Below are 18,047 nucleotides of genomic sequence, written 5' to 3' on the forward strand. Positions count from 1 at the left end.
GATTCCCCTGTGTGCAAATAGGCACAGCTCCTTTCTGGTCAGTGAAGCAGCATCATGTCACTCCTGCAAAGAGCACAGCCTCTTAGGGACACGTAACTAACCTAGGAAATAGAAAAACATTTCTGCTAAAATTATCCTGTGTACTCAGCAGTACCTGGCTGAGGGGAATAAGAGCATTACTCTCTCACTACTTAAAAACTCATTCACTGAATTCATTAATCATTCTTATCAGCATCCCCTTCATTCCTGGGCTATAAGCATATTTGAACTAAGAACTTCTCAAGTGCAAATCCACCCTGAGTGATGAGTATCTTCAAGGTCATAAACTAATGCAGGCAATTGTTATGTTACCTACATAAAAGTCTTCAGTGGAGGAGCAGTGACCCTGAGAGAGACACTTCATTAAAAGATAATGTTCGTCTGACCTCTCTGCAACCTCCTAGCCAGGTAAACGTCTTATAAACAGGTTATTTTGTAGCAGGTAGAGAACAATTAACACTTTCCTTGTTATAAAGAGGCTGATAGTTGAAAACTGGACTAAAGTATCTTTGTTTTGGTTTTAGCTTCCTAATGTTGGCCCACAGAAAAACCATCACACAAAAAAACAAATAGTAAGAATTCTAATATTTTCAAGTCATTTCTAATTTCCTTCCCTCTGTGATTACCATATATGTTTTGATATTTATTACAGCTGTTTGTTTTGTCACTTGTGGACTGTCTTGAGAGAGCACAGCTCTTACAGGGAATCTGTTACTGAGCACATATGTCTGGGTACCAAACTTCCAGGAGATGTTAAGGTGGGATTCTCTGATGTCAATAACAAAACAGAGGATGTCTGTTTATATATATATATATATACACACACACACACACACACACACACGTGTGTGTGTGTGTACATATATGCTTACGCCAGGCTTATAGCTGGTGACTCTGGGAGAGACAGTGTACTGACTGCTGTGAAGCATCTCCATGGTTTTGCTTACTGTTTAGGGCTGAAGCAGGTACTTTCAATACCCCCAGCTGAGGCTGCAAAGCAGTCACTCCTACCACTCACAAAAACAGGTGGCAAGAAGATTTCTAATATGGCATCATGAAATCAAATGGTGCAGAAAAATCAGGCTAAGTTCATCCCATGCAGCAGGCTAACGGAATATCTTCTGTGCAGGTCAGGGAACTGAAATAAAAAGGGTTTTATCCTCATTTGGGTATTCATTGCTTTTTTACTGGAATTTATTTATTTCACTAGCACACATAGGTGCATGTACATATACATGTATGTATATATACATAATAAGAACCATCTGCATTCAACACATTACATATAGTTACTTATTAAAATAGTTTGGGAAATTAATAATTTAAGTACTGGTGGTCAAAAAAATACTCAAGTATGGGAAACCAAATATTTTTAAAAGTTCAAGCTTTTCCTTTGATGACTTTAAAATATTCAAAAAACCACAGTAATTGCTAAAGCATGCAGATAAGACAGAAAAAGCTAAATATTTGCATGCAAAATGGTTTACAGGGAGAAAGTATGTACATGCTCTAAAGTAGAAATACTGTTTGAAGATGAAGAGTTAAACTTTTAGAAAGAATAACTGAAATCTTAGCCTGAAGGTCAGCTTCAAATGTCCCAATGGAATCAAATACTATGTAGCAACTCCTAAATGCAGGCAAAAAAGTGACAGCTACATGTTTACATTTACTTTCCAGGGAGAAATTTTTGACTTCCTGATCTCCCTGTCCCACCACCAAGTTCAGACTACAGTAACTAGCATGCATACTTAACATAGTTTTGCATTGATACAACACATCCTATCAGCATGGCTATATAAACTTTATTGCCTTTGCACAATATCATGTTTCCCAGCAAATTATCTAGAGATCTGGCAAGGAAATTTGACATAATTTTATTGAAAAAGCTAGAATAAAATATTTACATTCTGTTCAGGTGAGGGAATTTCTACTGTCTTAAATAGAATTTTTAAATGCCCAAAATATTTATTTAAATATATAAATGCCTGGGTTTAGTTATCCAGCACTTGACATCTCTCTGGAAGTAAGAAAAATGACAACGCTGAGAAATGTAGAGTCTTGCTTTCTTAAAATCTGACTTGTTCCCATTAGTATTTGCAACATATGCTCCTTCCTCACCTCCCCCCAAATTAAAACTGTTTCTGTAAGGCTTGCAAAGACAAAGGACAAACAAGATTAGTCAAGCTTATTCTCTTTCATTTAGCTTATCATGCTCAGGTCTACCCTAATGTGACATGCTGCCCTGTGAAACGTTGAAGTTCCACTGGCAACAAGACAACAAACGTGAAGCCTTCTGCAGTAAAAGGTGAGGAAGATTGGTTACTTCTAACCTGAGGGGCTTTAAGATATGTGTCCACCAAGGTGGGAGGCTTTCCCAGCTCTGGATGACAGCCCTTGGCGTGCGAGAGAAGAGGTAGTTCAGAAACTGGATAAAAAAAGGAACAGAGTTCTTTTAGATGAATTGTCTAGAAGGGTCAGAATTGCTTTCTCCCAGAAGGACTTCAAAATACAGGAGAAAGAACGAGCTACCATCTTTCACATGCCCATGTATGTGATCATGCACACAAGTTACACACCATGAAGAAGCCACAGTTAATTGATAGGTAACCATCCTTTCTCCTGTGAGCTGTTGTCCCTATGCCTGGTCATGCTGCAGGGGACACTGAACGGTCTCCACTGGTCTCTGCAGAGGAAACAAAGCCAAGTCTCAGAGCTACATTAAGACTGGAAACTTCTCCAAGTCCTGCACCGTGCCTAGGTACTTCCACAGCAGGAGAGTACCTATAAACACATTTCCATGCAGGGCAATGCCAAGCAGTATTCCCTCCTAGTCCAGAGACTGAGGGAGCTCTCTCAGAGCAGGCTTTTATCACAGAAATGCACAGGTACAATCTCACAGCAGGTCTCAATGCAATCTGCAGTAGGAACAAAATAAAGGTTTTCCCAGGTATGCTTTGCCCAGAACAAGCAGAAAGCTAAGACATGTCTGGCATCCAAGGTGCAAAGGACATTTAGCCATAGAGTTCTTGGATCCAGGAAAGGCAGCAGACAAATTAGTTGCCTGACTAATTGTGAAAATCAGAGCTCATTCTGGAGAAAGCTTGCAGAACTTTTGAGGAAAAAAATATATCAGGAAATACAACAGTATAAATGAGATCAAACAGAAGGTCACAGTGATCTCTGGAAGCAAGTACTACCTATCTACACAGGTAAGCGAGCAAGAAAGCACGCTGCCTGGGTTTGAAGGGAACCTTCGAGTGATTTTCTTGAGAAGTGTGGACCTCACTCCTGCTGACCCCCCTCCGCCAGCAGAGGAAGAGCAGTCACGTTCCACCAGGATGGCACCCTTGCCAGTAGAGAGAGATGACATCTCAGAAGCAGAGCAGAACACCTGGGATAAGTTTTGACCAGTTTGCATATTTCAGGACCAGTGTGTATTGATATTATCTGAAGTCACCAATTGTTTTTGGAGACCACACAGAAGTGTAGCCCAGGATACTAGCCCTTGAGTTTACCAGGATTAAACAGGTCACAGGTGCACTTAACACTTCCTTGGGGTTTGCTCACACCTCATTTAAAAAAAAACCCCAACAAAAAACAAAACCAAAACCGAAACCCCCATAACAACCACCTGAAAAAATACTAGGATTTACTTTACCAGAAGCCTCAAAGCAGCTGAAACTTTTTTTCCTCTTATCTATCCTCTTATGCAATCTGTGTAACTATCCAGAATTTGAGAAAGCTGAACACACTTAGTCACAAGTCCTGCACAGGTCTCCATTCTCCACTTTGGTTAATCAGGTGAAATGTTTAGTCCTTGGAATAGAGCAGAGACTACTACTATCAGCACTATCAGTCTCTTGTCAAAAGCATCCCTGGAGTAGGACTGGGAAGGTAGGTTGGGCTAGGATACCCACATTCACTGTTGCTCTCCTTTAGACTAACTTCTTCACTGAAAAGACATGAAGGAGCAGGAGCTCATTGTTTCTTGGAAAAAAGGAGTAACAGAGCAGGTTTAAGGAATGAGGTGCTTTTGATATGTTTTTTTCTTCTTCATACTCTACACATGGCAACCTCTAACCATTCAATGTGACTGATAAGGTGGAAGTATTCCTACCTAGAGACTTCCAATTTCCCAAGTAAAGGCAGAGAAAGCACAGAAGCATCATGTTTGCTAGGACATGCAAAAAAAAGAAAGCTGGCAGAACCTCCAAAACCCCTGTATAAATTAATGATCTAAGAAGACATCATGCAAGATGTTAAGAACTGATTAGGATAAAAAAACCTTTCTTTTAATCCTTCACTTCTCCTGAACTACTTATAACTAGAGTTTAGTGGTCACAAGCAATGAAGAAATTATTTAGAGTATCTTTCTTTGCTCCAGACTTCAGTGTAGGCCAGGAGATCTTGAGGGGATGGGACATGTTCCTCCCCTCTCACACACCTGGTAGTATAAAAGGGGAGGAAACAATACTGCTAGGGCTCAGCCTCCAGCTCATTAGCAGTCTGAACATGTTGATCTCAAACTTTTTTCCCTGAAAGCTATTTTTAAACTAGTCTAAAAGTAGTTTCTATTTTCTTTGATGCTTAATTAGTTTCAATTAAAACAGACTATGTTTAAGTAGTATATGTTGAAGTTTGAATGGTGCTCATCAAAATACAGTAAACGATAAAAAAACTGTACTTAAAAAGGGCATATATATTTCAGTGTATCTCCTCAAGACTTCCAAAGGGATTTGGTTTATGAATCACAAACATTCCCCTCAGCATTAGAGTCTTATGAGTCAGGAAGATAGTCATCATTAATCACTTCTCAAGCATTTTTAACAAGGTGGTTCCTGCTTGCTGCATGTTTTCATTCACATCAGTCATTTACATAGCATAAAAGGTGTGCCTAGCACTTTACAGACAACTAAGACAAAAATCTTTGCTTTGTAGTGTTTACAGCTACAATAAGATCACACAGAACAAGAAAAGATTCTCTTTGCAAATGAAAAAAAGAATAGAAATTCCAACTATGGCAAAGTAGCAAGCAATTTTTCTTTTTCCATGGTGTGAAATTAAGTTTGCATTTCTGTATTTCTGTACTATTTTTATATAGTTCCTACTTTTACTATTCACCATTTTAAGTAGAAACATATTTACACAATTCACTTAAGACTTTAATATCATTGTAACCATGAAAGCATTTTATGCCATCCCCTTTCTCAAAGGAATGCAAATCACTATTTTGCTGTTAGACTGTTTCAGGGGAGGAAAAAAGGCACCCCAGTTCTCCACTGAACACTTACACCACTTGCATCAACATGTCTTTTAAGAAGCAGGAGCAGAGGTGCCAGAGCTGCTGTAATCTGAGTGGCTACTTAGAAGAAGGAAAAAAAAAAAATCTGGAAATGAAATGCATTTTCCACTTAAAGAAAAAAAAAAAAAAAAAAAAAAAAAAAAAGATAAGACACTTATTCCATGACTGCCACCTTAGTTCATGATATTTAAGCAAGGAATAAGGAAGGTTTCATTTGTTCTTCCCAGCATGATTTGTCAGCCGTCATCTCTTCCCCTACTATACACTGAACAAATTTCATAATATGACTATATCTACACTCCATGGAAAAGCTGTATATACTCATGCATATTTTTTCAGGACTGCCATTTAGCCTACAGTCCTTTCACTGGTAAGGAATGTTTACATGCTTCTCTAATGCTTCTCTCCAAGTATTACAGCTGTTATTTTGGACTTCAGTGCCATAATGAACCTATCAGCCTGCAGGACAGACCAGAGTAATGAAACAACAGCTGTGAAAATAATGCAATTAAGGACACAGTTTCAGAAGTACTCTGTTACAAGCTGTTTATTAGAACTTCACTTTAACAATAAAGGTATTTCCCAAACAATCAAAATGCAATTATTTAGAAAGTTAAACAACTGAGGTTTTCACAATGCATTTTTATATATACAGGGTTTACTGTATTTTAAACACCAGTTCATCCAGAGCTGTACAACAGTAGGATGTCCATTCCTTAACTTCACACAGCAGGAGACTACTAAGACATATCTTTAATCTGGAAGCTGTGTGTGTAAGAGTAATTCAAAACCATGTATCAGCTTTAGGTTGAATAATCCAACTGCAATGAATTAATCTCTCTGTTCATTAGGCTAGATGCTGAATTCAAATTTGGATGTATGGCTTACATAGGAGAAATAGTGCCTTTTAGATTTATGCTTTTAAAGAACTAGTAAACCACTCAATTCCAACAGTACAGCATAACCATTTGTAGTTTACTGTGCTACTGCACACCCTGTTCTGCCCTCAATGCAAATGGCATAGAACAAACTCCTGTAAATGATAGTCATTTTCAATGTTTTAAATCTTGGTTAAGTACAACCTTTGCACTTCAGCTTACGGTTAATTAAGAAAATTTTGGTTTTGGTCACATGAATCAGCATTTCTTCACTTAAATACTCAAGCCATTTATATGCCTTAATAATACTTTTAAGAGTTTGACATTCAAAGTTAACTTCAAAAGAATATTCCTGTTAAATAAAGCACCAAGTTTTCCCCATACGTTTATTCCTTAAAGAAAGTCTGTGAAAGACTAAGGTTTTCTAAAACATTAGTTTGCTGAGAGTTGTAATTGAAAAATAAAATTTAATTCTTATGGTTTGATCAAAGCCATGTTTCCAAAGTGAGCTTTACATACTCTGTGCAACATCCCATTTTCTTTAAGTGCAGAGGTACAGGTCTCAGTTATTCAGGTGCAATTGAGTTATCATCTGCTTGACGACCCTGAGGCTTTAAGAAGACAGACAATTAAAAAAACCCAAAACACCACCTCACACACATAAAAGACTAAGGCTGTTATAAACCTCACTTTGCAATACATTGTGTTGATCAAAGTAGCTCTGGTACAGAAGCGTAAGATTAAGCTTATCTTTATTCCTAATGGCTTCCAATAGTAGCACACACACAGAGGACATCTAACTGAAGTTTCAGTTTGGCCCAATGAGCACTTGGTAGAGGCCTCAGCTCCTTACCTGCCCAATTAAATGCCAAGAGCATCTCTGTACACATTTGGACAGTCTAACACAAGGCCTGGCTGATCGGAGTTCCAAGTATTACTGCAGTTTGAAAAGCTGATAATTATCAATGCATAAAACAGGAATGAGACTGACAGTTTCTTGGAGAAATTTTAAGCAGAATCACTAGATGTGGAAGAGAGTAAGAAGGAAGTTTTAAAGAAAGGCATCCTTACAATAAGGTTTTTTGAGGTCCTGACAACTCCAAAGCAAAAGCAAAGAATTCTGAAGCCTGAGAGATTCCACAGGAGCATTTAGAATACCATGCTTTTGAGGAAAAAAGCCTTTTGTACTGACTTAGGAGAACATCTTGACAAGCAATCTAGAAGAGCCACTGATTGACAGCATATGCAAAAAGTAAATTCTGCCTATCTCTTTTGGCTAAAACAAAATTGAGAGAATGCCAGGCCTGTTTCCTGGAAACAGAATTACAGATGTCTGAACAAGTCTATTTCAAGTCATATAAACAAACTCTTCAGGCTTCTTGCTTGCTAAGAGTCTGACTAAAAAGTGAACACAATATGCTGGAGACAGCAGCAGTGGAATGGGAAAGCATTGTTTTGGGCAACTGGATTGAAATGATTCTTAAAAAGTCAAAAGGGGCCTGTGAAGTATTTTTCACTATATGATTGAATTGTCTTCAGTCATACCTATTAAAAAAATATCTGGACTGACCAATTCACTAAAAGGATGTGGCTTTAGAATTTCTTTAGGGAGTTGTGGGATGCTACAGTGTTTCTGAACATAGTTATATGGGTTGCTCAAACACTTCTTTTCAAAAGTGCTACAAATTATGGTATAAAGTCTTTAATTACATTTAGCTCACTCCCTTGTGGTCAAAATACAGATAACTTTAAAACTCACTTTACAGAGTAAAGACATGGAGTAAAAGGGACAGGCTAAGCACATTCAGCTAATTTGTCTAACAGTAACTAAATACCTGTTGCACTTAAACAATTTCTTAAGGATTTTGACAACACCAGTGCACAACCCAAGATTTTTCAAAGCAAGTTAACTCTGTTACAAGATGGCCATTTGAGTCCACTTAGAAACACTCACATTTGAATAGAGCTGCAGTGGTAGACCCTAGAAACTGAGCAGCCCCACAGGGAACCTTTAAACACTAGGCCCTTCCCATAGTCTTACCTTTACAAAAACGTGTGTCGGTATGAATCGTCTGAGCAACTCAATGGTGAAGTTTGGGAATCGCAGCAAGTTAACATGAAGAGATGGTAACTGCTGATATCCAGCCATCAGAGGATAGAAGTTATACAACATTTCCTGCTGTGTGCCAGGAAGGATTCTTAATCGGACCTTAAAGAATATAAAAAAGCCACAAATACAGTTAAGTTCTATGACCAAACGTAGTCCTCTGTTTACTTTCCATTTATACACTGTTTACTTTCTGAAGTTGGAAAGAATACAACTACTAATTGAATTTGCTAATCGAAGGCTTGGAACTCAGGTCATGTTTTCATCAGTCTCTCAAGTGGAAAGGAAAACCACTGATAGGGTGGAAAGCACATCTGATTAACACATGGCTCAGACTGGTGCCACCGTCGGAATTTTGGGTTCTTTGACCATGGCAAGGTTTATAAGGCACCTGGTCTGCTGGCAACAAATGCGACAGGTGGGATGCAGCTGTCCCAGAGGGGGAAAAGGATTCTGGGGCAGGAGTTAGCAGGGCTTATTGACAGGGCTTTAAACTAGATATGAGGGGGGATAGGGAGAGAACTGGGCATGTCAGGAACAACCTCAAGGGAAGCATGCCAAGGCTTGAAGGATGGTGGACTGGTGAGAGCTCTTATTCTGCCACTTCATTTGAGAGAAGGGAAAGATGTTTAGGAACTATGGAAGCACCTGAGAAGTGTCTGGTAGGGGATGGGGCCCACGCTCACAAAAAGGTGTTGGGATTCACTAGCTCACCTCAAGTGCATCAATACCAATGCACGCAGTATGAGCAACAGGGGGAGCTTGAGGCTGTGATGCAGCATGAGAACTATGACATAGTAGCTATAACAAAAATGTGGTGGGATGCCTCACACGACTGGAGTGCTGCAATAGATGCTACGAACTCTTCAGGAGGGATAGACAGGGAAGGAGAGGTGGTGGAGTGGCCCTGTATGTAAGAGAATGATATGACAGCTCAGAAATCAAGTATAGCAATAGCAGGGTTGAGAGTGTTTGGACCAATAAAGGGTCCAATTTAAGGGCCAATAAAGCAGATCTTGCTGTGGGAGTCTGCTTTAGATCCCCCAACCAAAGCAGTGAGGTGGATGAAGCTTTCTACAAGCAGTTGGGAGAAATCTCATGGTCACTTGCTGTTGCTCTTGTGGGGGACTTTAACCTCCTCAATATCTGCTGGGAACACAACACAGCAGAGAGAAAAATCCAGGACATTCCTGGAATGTGTGGAGGATAACTTCCTCACACAGCTGGTGAGTGAACCGACCAGGGAAGGTGCCCTCCTGGACCTGCTTCTTGTGAACAGGGAAGAGCTTGTGGAGGAAGTAAAGGCTGGAGGCCATCTAGGTGCAGTGATCATGAGATGATTGTTTCTCGAAGGATTGAAAATTCCAAGAGAGGGGTTAGTAAAACTGCCACCTTAGACTTCCACAGGGCTAACTCTGACCTGTTCAAAAGACTGATTAACAAAATCCCTTGGGAGGCTGCCCTGAAGGAAATGGCAGTCCAGGAAGGCTGGACATACTTCAAGAGAAAAGTCTTGAAGGCACAGGAGCAGGCTGTGACCGTGTGCCGGAAAACAAGCAGGCGGGGAAGGAGACTGGCCTGGCTAAACAGGGACCTTTGGCTGGATCTCAAGAACAAAAGGAGAATCTACTGCCTTTGGAAGAAGGGCCAGGTCTCTCATGAAGACTGTAAAGATGTAGTGAAGCTGTGCAGGGAGAACATTAGGAGAGCCAAAGCGCAGCTAGAGCTCAACCTGGCTACAACTGTTAAGGATAACAAAAAAATGTTTCTATAAATTTGTTAACAGCAAAAGGAGGATTAGAGAAAATCTCCCTCCCTTACTGGATGCAGAGGGAAACATGGTAACTAAGGATGAGGAAAAGTTTGAAAATGAGGTGCTCAACGCCTCTTTGCCTCAGTCTTTAGCAGTGGAACTGGCTGTTCCCTGCACATCCAGCCTCAGGAGCTGGGAGATGGGGAGGGGAAGCAGACTGAGGTCAGCACAGTTGAAGAGGAGGTGGTCAGAGACCTGCTGCACCACTTGGATGCACACAGGTCTGTGGGACCAGATGGGTTACACCCAAGGGTGCTGAAAGAGTTGGCAGATGTGCTCGCCAAGCCGCTGTCCATGATTCACCTGAAGTCATGGCTAACTGGGGAGGTGCCATTGGGCTGGAGGGTGGCAAACGTGAAACCCATCTACAAGAAAAGACAATCCAGGAAACTACAGACCTGTCAGTCTAACCTCAGTTCCAGGGAAGGTGATGGAGCAGGTCATCTCAGGTGCCATTAAAAAACATATAACGGACAACCAGGGGATCAGGCCCAGTCAGCATGGGTTTATGAAAGGTAGGTCCTGCCTGACAAACCTGATCTCCTTCTACAAAAAGGCAACCTGCTTATTGGATGAGGGAAAGGCTGTGGATGTTGTTTACCTTGACTTTAGCAAGGCCTTTTATACTGTTTCCCACAGCATTCTCCTGGTGAAACTGGCTGCCCATGGCTTGGATGGGCACATGCTTTGCTGGGTAAAAAACTGGCTGGATGGCGGGGCCCAAAGAATTGTGGTGAATGGAGTTAAATCCAGTTGGCGGCCGGTCATGAGTGGTGTCCCCCAGGGCTCGGTTTTGGGGCCACTCCTGTTTAACATATTTATTGATGATCTAGACGAGGGGATCGAGTGCACCCTCAGTCAGTTTGCAGATGACACCCAGTTGGGTGGGAGTGTTGATCTGCTCGAGGGTAGGGAGGCTCTGCAGAGAGACCTGGACAGGCTGGAGCCATGGGCTGAGGCCAACTGGAGGAGTTTCAACAAGGCCAAATGCCGGGGGCTGCCCTTGGGCCACAACAACCCCCAGCAGCGCTACAGGCTTGGGGAAGAATGGCTGGAGAGCTGCCAGTCAGAGAGGGGCCTGGGGTGCTGATTGACAGCCGGCTGAACAGGAGCCAGCAGTGTGCCCAGGGGGCCAAGAAGGCCAATGGCATCCTGGCTTGTGTCAGCAATAGCATGGCCAGCAGGGACAGGGAGGGGATCTGACCCCTGTACTCGGCACTGGTGAGGCCGCACCTCGATTCCTGTGTTCAGTTTTGGGCCCCTCACTACAAAAAGGACATTGAGTGACTCGAGCGTGTCCAGAGAAGGGCAACGAAGCTGGTGCAGGGTCTAGAGCACAGGTCGTACGGGGAGTGGCTGAGGGAACTGGGGGTGTTTAGTCTGGAGAAGAGGAGGCTGAGGGGAGACCTCATCGCCCTCTACAGCTCCCTGAAAGGAGGTTGCAGAGAGCTGGGGATGAGTCTCTTTAACCAAACTGTAGCGACAGGACAAGAGGTAATGGCCTCAAGTTGCACCAGGGAAGGTTTAGACTGGATATTAGGAAGTATTTCTTTACAGAACGGGTTGTTAGGCAATGGAATGGGCTGCCCAGGGAGGTGGTGGAGTCTCCATCCCTGGAGGTGCTTAAGAGTCACGTTGACATAGCGCTGAGGGATATGGTGTAGTTGGGAACTGTCAGTGTTAGGTTAATGGTTGGACTGGATGATCTTCAAGGTCTTTTCCAACCTAGATGATTCTGTGATTATGTTATATTACTTTCCCATTCTTGTTAAACTATTTCTTCTACACTGAAACACCATGTTACCCCTAAACAATATGACAAACCGCTCCTAGTCAGGCTTCCATTTAGCCCTTCCTTGAATGGAGCCTGAATCCATGTGTTCTTCCAGACAGATTTTAACATACTTTAAACATCTAAAAACCAATGAGTTTGTCCTCTCTGCACATCTAAGTCTAATCAACGTATTATTCCCTACCAGATAAGCCAGCAGGATCAGAAGATGTGAGAAATTTTTACCTGTTTAAGGCCAGAGAACATGAAGGCATCACTGGGTTCCATTGACACCTCCACATCCTGGACTAAGTTGGTCTTATTTTCCAGGTGATATCTGACAGGTAGGGATTCTCGAACTCGACCAAACGATGGCAGATCTTTAGAAAAAAAAGTAATCTCAAATACAAAATACATTTTAAAGTTCCATCTCAAAGTCTATTGCAAAGAGCAGTGAAAAGTTTGAAAATACAATAACCAGACATCTAAAGACTTTCTGACAAGTTTTTTCAGAAAAAGATTAAAAGAAATTTATTACAACTTTTCAATTACACGTCTTCAACATCTAGGTACAAAACCTAACTGCTAACACTGCCCAGGAATGCTAGTTAGGAAATCACTTTGGTTTCTGCTGAGCATTTTCAGCTTACAAAAATCTTGTCAGATACTGTCAGGAAGCTCCTTCAAAATATAAGAGGAAAAGATGGTGGAAGAGTCTCAGTACAAATGAACATGAACGGAGGAAAGCACAGGAATCCTGTGCATTCACCGAGCTCTCCACTCCCCCTCTGCTCTTGTGCAGATGAAGTGCTAGAAAAGAAACAGTTCACCTGCCCGCAAGCAGCTCCAATTCTCCAGACTGTTTCTTTCCTAAGATGCAGCCAAGTCATGGGCAGATGGAACAATTCTTGCCATAGGTGTCTAGAGAAACCTACTGGGAATGTAGCATCAGCAGAAATAACTCTGGTCTCTGTGCTGCCACATAACACAGGTTGATCTATTGACAGCTTTTAAGAGAATGCATTAATGTAACTACCTTCCAGTCTTCCCTCAAGTTGAAGAGGGTAAAGAGGGACAAGACGAGGCAGTCTAAGTGATTATGCAGTTTCTTTCACTAGCTCCATAATATCCAGCACCAGTTTGCTGTCTTTTGCTATGGTAAATGCAAGCTCTGGATGCTGTAAAACTTTGGCAGTTCTAAAAAACCAAAAACTTTAACAGGGACATATATGTTGCCAAATTAATATTACCTGCATTAACATGGAGAGGAATGCTTTCTACAATCACATGTGGTAGAGTGATGACTGTATTAACAACAGGTACACTTTCCACAGGTGAACTTCTACAGGAAAAAGTAAAACAGAGATCACATGGAAAGTTAAACAACAAAGTATCAAGTGAATACATCAAAAAAACATCACTTATATGTGACTGAACTAAAATTATATAGTCATTTCAGTCATGGAAAGAAATCCTAAATCCTTACATTGGATTGTTTGAAGTGAGCAAAAGAAGTGCTGTAGAGATAAAATAGCAAAGGCGAGTGAGAACACTAAACAGCTCTAAAACTAAATAAAAGCAAACTAGAAGAAAGATATATCTCAACATTTGTCTTGAAAACAGTTTGTTTTCCCATTTTAAAAGTTTGTTTCCATCACAAAACTATTCCTTTGACTTGGCTTCTCAAGTGAAGTATTTCATGACTGAAGAAAACAGGGAGTAGAAGGTGACAAAACAGCTCTCTAATTGACAACAGATCTTACAAAGACAGCTTCATAGAATGTTAAAACCATAACCACATAATATTTATCTCTTAAGTGGAATATATATTTATTGAAAAGTCTAACAAGCTAAGCAAGAATTAGTAAGGTCCAAAGTCTAGACAGTGCTTGCTACAGGAAGATGCAAAACTAAAAAAAGTCAACATCCCCTCACAGTCCCCCCAAAAAAAACCCAACTCATCAACATCCCTAAAAACAAGTCAGCTTATTTCCTCTCACCATCCAGGCCAAGAGATACTTACCTCTTCCAGGAAATGATATAACATCCAGTTGCCACTCCGCTAGCATTAGTAATTGGAGGACATCGAAGGCAAAAGCACTCACTGGCACTCTCACCTGTCTGTAAAACAACTATCAGCAAGATTTTGTTTAATATCAAAGTGTAATCATTCCTGCAGAAGCCACCTAGTCTAAAAATCCAATATGACACTAACACCAGTATTCAGGCAGAAAGGCTTTTGAAGTGCTCTGCAAACTATACAATAAAGATTGTGAAGCATCCTAGTATATAAAAGGGTGACATATACAAGTATCTGGCAGTTTACTTTTTGAACAGCATTATGAGATCTTTCATGTATACACAGAACAAGTCATTGTAAATTTAGAGTTCATGCACAAAAAAGCACAAAATAATAGCAATTCAAATTTTACACTTCTCCCACAGCAAATTCCAAGACATAAGCACAAATGTCTCTCATGTTTTAAAATGAAAATGAACATAGACATTTCTCCTCTTCCACTCAAATGGATGACAAGTGGAAAAGAGAGGGAACACAAGAAAAATCTACTGGCTTTCAGTTTTCACTTTTTTTTCCCCACTTCCCTCCCACCCTCAATGAACTAAAAAGTAGTGCCTTTTCATTTGGAGTGGGTTTTTTAAAAAGTACTAATAATCATTCAAAATAATAATTAATATTTATTGAAACACTTAAGTCTTACAAGGAAAAAATTAAATAAAAATCAACCCAAAGGCGGACAGCTGAACAGCTGGTATCTGAGGGGGTTCACGCCTCCTGGCAGTTAGCTCTTTAGGAGCATCAGCTAGAAGCCACGAAACACAAGGTGCCAGAGTTAAAGATGAAATCTCATAGTTTGAAGACAAAAGGATCTGGGAAATAATTGCTTTTTGCCAAGTAACCTTTGAATCTACAAGAGGAACTACAGTCTTGCAAGTCCTTTATTACATGGGTAGACAGCTGCCCCACAATCAGGCTGCAATCCAGACCGCCTCATTTTATTCCAAGTTTTGATAGAATACACACATTTTCACATGACTCAGCAAATGCAGAGACAATGTCTTGTTGGAAGATTCTGGATCAGCTCTACTGCTAAGTACTCCATTTATATTGCTTTAAAGCTAACACACTCAACTCTTAAAGGCTGAGATCAGTTAAATGTAAAAAAAAATAATCTTACAGATAAGTTATTAAATTGTGTTAGCAGATGTTTATTTCTAACTGTTCTTTATAGCCTACCCTGACTAGCTTCACATTTTTGAGCTTCATGGCTGCAATCATGCACATGGATCACTTTAGACTTTGGATGATGCCTCTATCACATGGTAAAGTGTTTGCATTCTAGAAAGTATATGTAGTCCATGAATACTGGAAATATTCAGTCTCTTTTCATATGGATATCTAAGAAGTTGCATATCAGAAGTACTTTCAAGTGTGCTCCCTTACATCTGTTATATTCAGAGTTTTGGTTACCATCTATCATTCAAGTCCATTTACTTGATCCAGTGCAGAACTACTTTTGAAGCATACTGCTAACTTGTGTGACGCACACTTGTCTAAGTTGTGTTCTGGCGAGCAACTACAGTATTAAGTAGCTTTCTTCTATTTAGTTTGATAAACAAATGTTGCTTGAAATGTTGCCCTTTCTTATTTTCAACTTATGCAGAAAGTATCCTCCTGATAGTGAGCATAATCTAAGAAAACTTACCGTTCTCCACATAAGATTCCAGTTGATCTACTGGGGTCATGGGAGCTGACAGCTGTAGCTGGCTGGTTACAATAGTGAGAGGCCACGGAGAGGCACTCAGGATGTCTGTCATCAGTAAAAATGGTTTATCTGCAAATACTCTGTCCAAGTGCTCAAACTGTCAAAAACAGACACAAGATCTGGCTGTTTCTAACTAAATGGAGTGCAACCATTGAAAGTGGTGCAATTTCAAAATATCAGCTTTTCAAACATGTACCTTTGTGGAGACAAATTTGACTGCAACATCAAAGGGAAATATTGTTTCCATGGTTACAGTTTCATCCTGTATAGGGGTGGGAAGAAGAGGGAGAAAAAGTTATATTCAGTTTCAGAACTAGCTACTGATATCAAAGGTTACTAGTGTAAAATTAGTTTTAATCATTGTTTTAACAAAGTCCTGTCCAGAGCCATATGTATCTGTAGTTATTTTTTAAGAACAAATATAGAAAGGTTTTCTTATGATTATACTTATGAAGCTGCTCACCCTAAACTGAGCTACCATACTGCCGATTTGGCATTTTTTCTATCTAGTAGAAATGCTTCTAAGAGACTTAGAATTACAGCCTTTAGATTGAGAATATTCCTTGTATTTTATGAATGTATCTCCAATAACTGCTGCATCTTTACATCTTACCCGGTGGCACTTGCAGAGAATTTCTTTCCCCTCAACGACAGTGTTGATTAAGTAAGAAACATAAACCAGAAACATTCTTGCACCAACTGTTCCACAACGAATGTATATTGGTTTTTCCAGCTGCAAAATAAAGGAGACAACATAAGCCAAGCCATACCTAAAATACACTAATTAGGCCTAAAGTTGTTCAAAATTTGTTAGTCATCTTACTTGGTCCAAGAGGGCAATAGCAGAATGGATATTATTTTGACCATAAAGAATCTCCTCCAGTGCATGATCTTAATCATGCAGTGTATGATTTTAATCAGAGTAGCACAGCTCCAGTTGCTTTGCTACTGGTGATTGTCTGTTACTTAACAATACAAGAAAAAAGAGCCATTACTATGTAATATATGACACACCCAACTTCTAATTTACTAGTCACAGTTTCAGCTTGGTGCAACACCTGCATATGTGATGCTCTACCATGTTGAATCACACTTGCTGACTACTGTCTACTGTCCATTAGGCAGTTCATTTAAGTAACAGTTGAGACCAACCTCATCTTATTTGTCAGCTGTATCACCAATCCCAGAACATACCTTATTCCCAAATTTAGTCTGAAATGGGATCTAGCTAAAGAAATAAGATGACAGTAAACAATAGGTAAAATATGCCAGAAGTATTTAATTTATTCTCTCAGATATCTGAAACTAAATATAGGTCCTTATTTGAGAATCTTGTATTAGCTGATCCCTGTTTTCTTAACTGTCACATAGAAAGAAGGTTTTAAGCCTCCACCTTTTGCCCTGGTTGCAAGTCTCCTACAGGGATATCAGGAAGCAGGGCAGGAAAGGAGTCATCACACGTGTCTGTTCCATGAAGAGTAACCTGAGTTTTCTGAGTCAGGTTGGCATCTTGGCCTAGGAATAAAAACAGTCTTTACATCTACCCAGGCTTATATCAATGAAGCATGAAAGCAATAACTAAAAATTCCAAGATACTCAAGGTATTAATGTTGTTCATTTGGTTGAGGTAAGCTTTCAAAAGTACCAGCAGAGGATAGATTTGACAACACCTGACTTGGAGGGATCATATCCTGCAAGGTTGTTGCTTCATCTGTTTAGGCCAGGAAAAAAAATAAAATCTCAAGAATCAGAAATCATATCTAGATGTTCCCTACCACCTACAAAACCACAACATGATTATGTGATCAAAGTTTTTCTTGGTATTTTATACAAAGTAAAACACAAGTTTCACAATTCTGTGATTCTTTTGTTTTCAAGAGCATGGCTTAATGATTTTACATTTTTAAAAAAACTGTTCTTCCAAATCCGTGTTGAAAATACATTAAGAAAAAAAATCGAAATGTATAGATGTTGAATGATACCATTCTTCAGTCAGCTGTTGACTAGAATAATGGCATTACTGCAATTATGGGCTAATTTTCAAAGCAAAACAAGCCACATCTTGCCAAAGGGTTGCAACTGGGGAAAAATATATCACCTTACCTACAAAAGAAATGTCACATTTCAGTTGTTCTTTTAATGTAATCAGGAAGCTCACATTGACCTTGCATATCACATGTTAAGAGTCAAGATCAAGGGCAGGGGAAAGGGAGAAATGAAGACTGACTATTAAACACTGCTTTAGGAGTCAAGCCCAAACATCTAATTAAATAAGCTTAAAGAACACTCCACTGACTTTAATGAACCATATAGGGAATGCGGTTCTATTTCAGAGTACACAGCACATATTGC

The 18,047-nt window shown here is 40.0% G+C and overlaps 1 protein-coding gene across 3 annotated transcripts in view; it reads right to left on the reverse strand.

Moving 5' to 3' along the window:
• Positions 1-1,509: 1,509 nt before the first annotated feature.
• Positions 1,510-18,047, reverse strand: part of TRAPPC11 (trafficking protein particle complex 11) — a 35,692-nt gene continuing 19,154 nt past the window's right edge. Inside the window, exons 21-30 of one of the 3 annotated variants that reach the window (XM_026846967.1) lie at positions 17,089-17,210; positions 16,309-16,428; positions 15,892-15,957; positions 15,636-15,792; positions 13,934-14,042; positions 13,161-13,252; positions 12,157-12,290; positions 8,261-8,428; positions 6,739-6,830; positions 1,510-2,722 (exon numbers count right to left, since the gene is read on the reverse strand). In XM_026846967.1, the coding sequence (XP_026702768.1) occupies positions 6,786-6,830; positions 8,261-8,428; positions 12,157-12,290; positions 13,161-13,252; positions 13,934-14,042; positions 15,636-15,792; positions 15,892-15,957; positions 16,309-16,428; positions 17,089-17,210 (1,013 nt within the window). In that variant the 3' untranslated portion in view covers positions 1,510-2,722; positions 6,739-6,785. Of the gene's footprint in view, positions 2,723-5,764; positions 6,831-8,260; positions 8,429-12,156; positions 12,291-13,160; positions 13,253-13,933; positions 14,043-15,635; positions 15,793-15,891; positions 15,958-16,308; positions 16,429-17,088; positions 17,211-18,047 lie in introns of those variants that run through there. The other 2 variants (XM_026846968.1, XM_026846966.1) reach the window with 2 other exon arrangements.

Source organism: Athene cunicularia (assembly GCF_003259725.1).
Source record: "Athene cunicularia isolate RWA chromosome 4 unlocalized genomic scaffold, athCun1 chr4_part1, whole genome shotgun sequence".
Classification (NCBI taxonomy): domain Eukaryota; kingdom Metazoa; phylum Chordata; class Aves; order Strigiformes; family Strigidae; genus Athene; species Athene cunicularia.